This window comes from Humulus lupulus, chromosome 7 (genome assembly GCF_963169125.1).
Source record: "Humulus lupulus chromosome 7, drHumLupu1.1, whole genome shotgun sequence".
NCBI lineage: Eukaryota > Viridiplantae > Streptophyta > Magnoliopsida > Rosales > Cannabaceae > Humulus > Humulus lupulus.
In genome coordinates this window covers 190,611,808-190,615,015 of record NC_084799.1, presented here as the reverse complement: position 1 = coordinate 190,615,015, position 3,208 = coordinate 190,611,808, and the positions used below count along the sequence as shown (strand labels likewise).

General features: G+C 30.1%; 1 protein-coding gene across 1 annotated transcript; it reads left to right on the top strand.

Annotated features, from left to right (window-relative positions):
* Nucleotides 1-1,143: 1,143 nt before the first annotated feature.
* On the top strand, nt 1,144-2,344 carry LOC133788971 (non-specific lipid-transfer protein 1-like). The gene is made up of 2 exons (XM_062226670.1): nt 1,144-1,594; nt 2,022-2,344. The coding sequence occupies exons 1-2, from the start codon at nt 1,254-1,256 to the stop codon at nt 2,029-2,031; spliced, it is 351 nt and encodes a 116-aa protein (XP_062082654.1). The 5' UTR covers nt 1,144-1,253; the 3' UTR covers nt 2,032-2,344.
* Nucleotides 2,345-3,208: the final 864 nt, after the last annotated feature.

Sequence of the window (3,208 nt, the reverse complement as noted above, 5' to 3'; positions counted from 1 at the left end):
GTCCTAAAAGAAATTCTTTAAGGACACTAAATGATGAGTGTTCTAAAAAGTCCAGAAGCTATTTTTAGAGCACACATCTAGGTGATTGTCCTAAAAAAATGTCATAAAAGCATGTTTTTGTTGTAGTGAATGGAGTGTCAAATTGGTAATGCATTGCTAAAACATAGCTCACTTTACAAAATTTGCTACAATGGTGTGTCAAATTCCAAAAGTTGTGCCAAATTTGGCACATGCTAAAAGTTGAACAAAATTTGGCACACAATATATCATGATGCATATGTTGCACCACCATAAATGATATACCTTTTCATTTACTTTTATGTTATTTTTATTATTTTTATCTATTTGCATTAAATGCTATATTTTTTACCTTATTATTGTATTATTATCTTATACTATCAACAATAAAATTTAAGGAAAATTATTATTTTTTGTATATTTTCAATAAATATCAAATTAGCATTAATGAAATATTAGCATATTGTCTTTTTGTGCCAAATATAGCACACTATTTACATATCTCATTAGAGATGGTCTTAGGGTGTTCAACACCATAAGATGTAACATATTTTCATTTGTGCAATTTAATAGTGAATTTCACATATTAAAGTCAAATATGTAGGACTCCATATTCATTTGCACCAATAGCGATATAGAGTGTTGTACTTGCTAAGGTATACTCTTTAACAATTCTCTAATATATAACATGATCATGTGTATTACTATTTTTAACTTGAGAATTGCTAATGGGCGCTATTGGTGCCCAAATACTACAAGGAGGTGACATATCGCTATTAGTAAAATCTAATAGCGGGTCTCACACATTTTAATTTAATAATTATTATGTGTTAACTTTTATAATGCAATTCAATAATTCTTCCAACTCTTAACAATAATAACCCTAATAATAATAAATTCTTTTAATTAAATATTAGGAATTTAAGTGACGTATCATTACTATTATTATTTTTTAGGTGAACAACAAATGTATATACAGGATAGTTTTAATTATTTGACATTCTAAGATCTTGAAATTGGTGACACGTACAGATAAATATAAATATTATACATATATATTTATATATATAATATATATTTATATAAATTGGCTCTTGTTCCTTTCCCTATATAAACACACTTCGACCCTCCATATTTTCCACACAAGTCATCAACTCAGCTCTAATCTGAAGTAGTATACTCTCTCCCAAAAGTTCTCTCTCTTCTCAGTGACCAATCTTTCCTATTCCATCAAAATGGCCAATGCCAAGTTTGTTATTGTGTTAGCCATTGTGGCTCTTGTGGCTGCCGCTGTGCCAATGACCGAAGCCCTGACCTGTGGTCAGATCCAAGGCTCATTAGCACCTTGCTTGACGTACCTAAAGAGCGGTGGTGCACCAGCAACCGGCTGCTGCAAGGGGATCAAAGACTTAGTCGCCATGGCAAAGACCACCGCTGACCGCAAAAATGCCTGCAATTGCTTGAAGAACGCCGCCTCAAAGGTCCCTGGAATTAATCCAACTTTCGCCTCTGCCCTCCCTTCCAAGTGCGGTGCCAACATTCCTTACAAGATCAGCACCTCCACCAACTGCAACAGGTATAAACAATAATGTTTTTATTAGGGGCTCGGGAATGAATCTTGTTCGGCCTAATTGAATGCTCGAACGATTTTTAATCATTAATAAAAAATTAAGTTTCATCCCCGAAGTACAAAATGCAAAGCTGCCTGTTTTAGTAGTCAAGACAATGTTTTTAAATATTTCTATTTAAATTTGTTATTACTTGTATATTGGGACTAAAATATGTCTATATTCTATTTTCATAATTAATATTTAACAGGTTATGTAATAATTTTATGATATGTAGTACACATGCCTTTTTTTTTATGTGACAGTACCAAGATAAAATTTATGTTTTTACTTAATTCTTTGTTATCAAATATATTGTCACCGAGTAATACATCTGTTGAGAATATTATTTCTTTGTTCTTAATAACTTGCTTTGTTTGTCAATTTTTTTTGCAGTGTCCGCTGAAGTCATCATCAGTGGTAGAAGATGTTGATCTGTTGAGGCCATTTATAGGGATATAAGAGTGACAGTAGCATATATATTATGAAAATAAACAAAGTAATACGTATTTTTGTACTATGTTTGGATGTGTCTCCACTTTTTTGAGCCTCTCAGACAGATGTTGGTTTGTTTCTGATATTTTGATGAGTGTTTTCTTCGGTGTTATATTTAAGAGTCAGTTTTGTGTTTGTCTGCAGCTTTCATTGTGCAAAGTTCAGAAAAGTGTTCTAAATTTAAATTATTTAGATATATAAACGTGTGTGGTTCTTATTATCTATATACTAAGTTTATATTTCTTTTCAACTGTGACAATTAAGTTTATTAATCCTGCTAAAAATGTGTTAATGGATTTACAATCACAAATAAATAAACCAAAATAAAACCAAGCAATTATATCAAACTCATTTTTTTATTTAATTAATGAAACTGTGACGCCCCCCACCCACCCTAACTAGTGACTAACTGTAATTCTATCCATTATTTGAAAGGATTTATGAGAAATTTTACAAGGAAAATACTTATTTAGATCATCAAGTGTGATTTATTAATCTATTATTGATATAAATATATAATAATACTCTACTTAAAATGTTAGCTATTGGTTCACATAACTAAGTTTCTAGCCTTTCTATTCTTGATACACTACTACAAAAAATGTTTTTCCCTGCGGTTTTTTTTCCTTAATACACTGCAGTTTTTTGGAGTACTTTAGTGTTTGAGACCGCAGATAAAAGTAATAAACAAACCGCAAAGAAATCTTTTTTTATTTTTTTATTTTTGGACGTACTTCTTTATATATATTTTCTATTATGTTTATATTACCTAATTTTATTAATAATTATTATCTACCCAAATATTACTATATTTTCAATTCTGTTTATATTACCTAATTTTATTAATTACCTAATTTTCAATTCCATTTATATAACTAAATTTTATATAATAATATAAAATACCTAATTTGATAAATTATTATCTAATTAAAAGGTAACATGTTTTTAGGACTAGCATTGCAAGTCCTAAAAAAGTTTTTAGGACTGACAGGGCGCGAGTCCTAAAATAATGTTTTTAGGACTCGCAACACTAGTCCTAAAAGACTGTTTTTAGGACTCGCAACGCTAGTCCTAAAAAATCTGGTTGA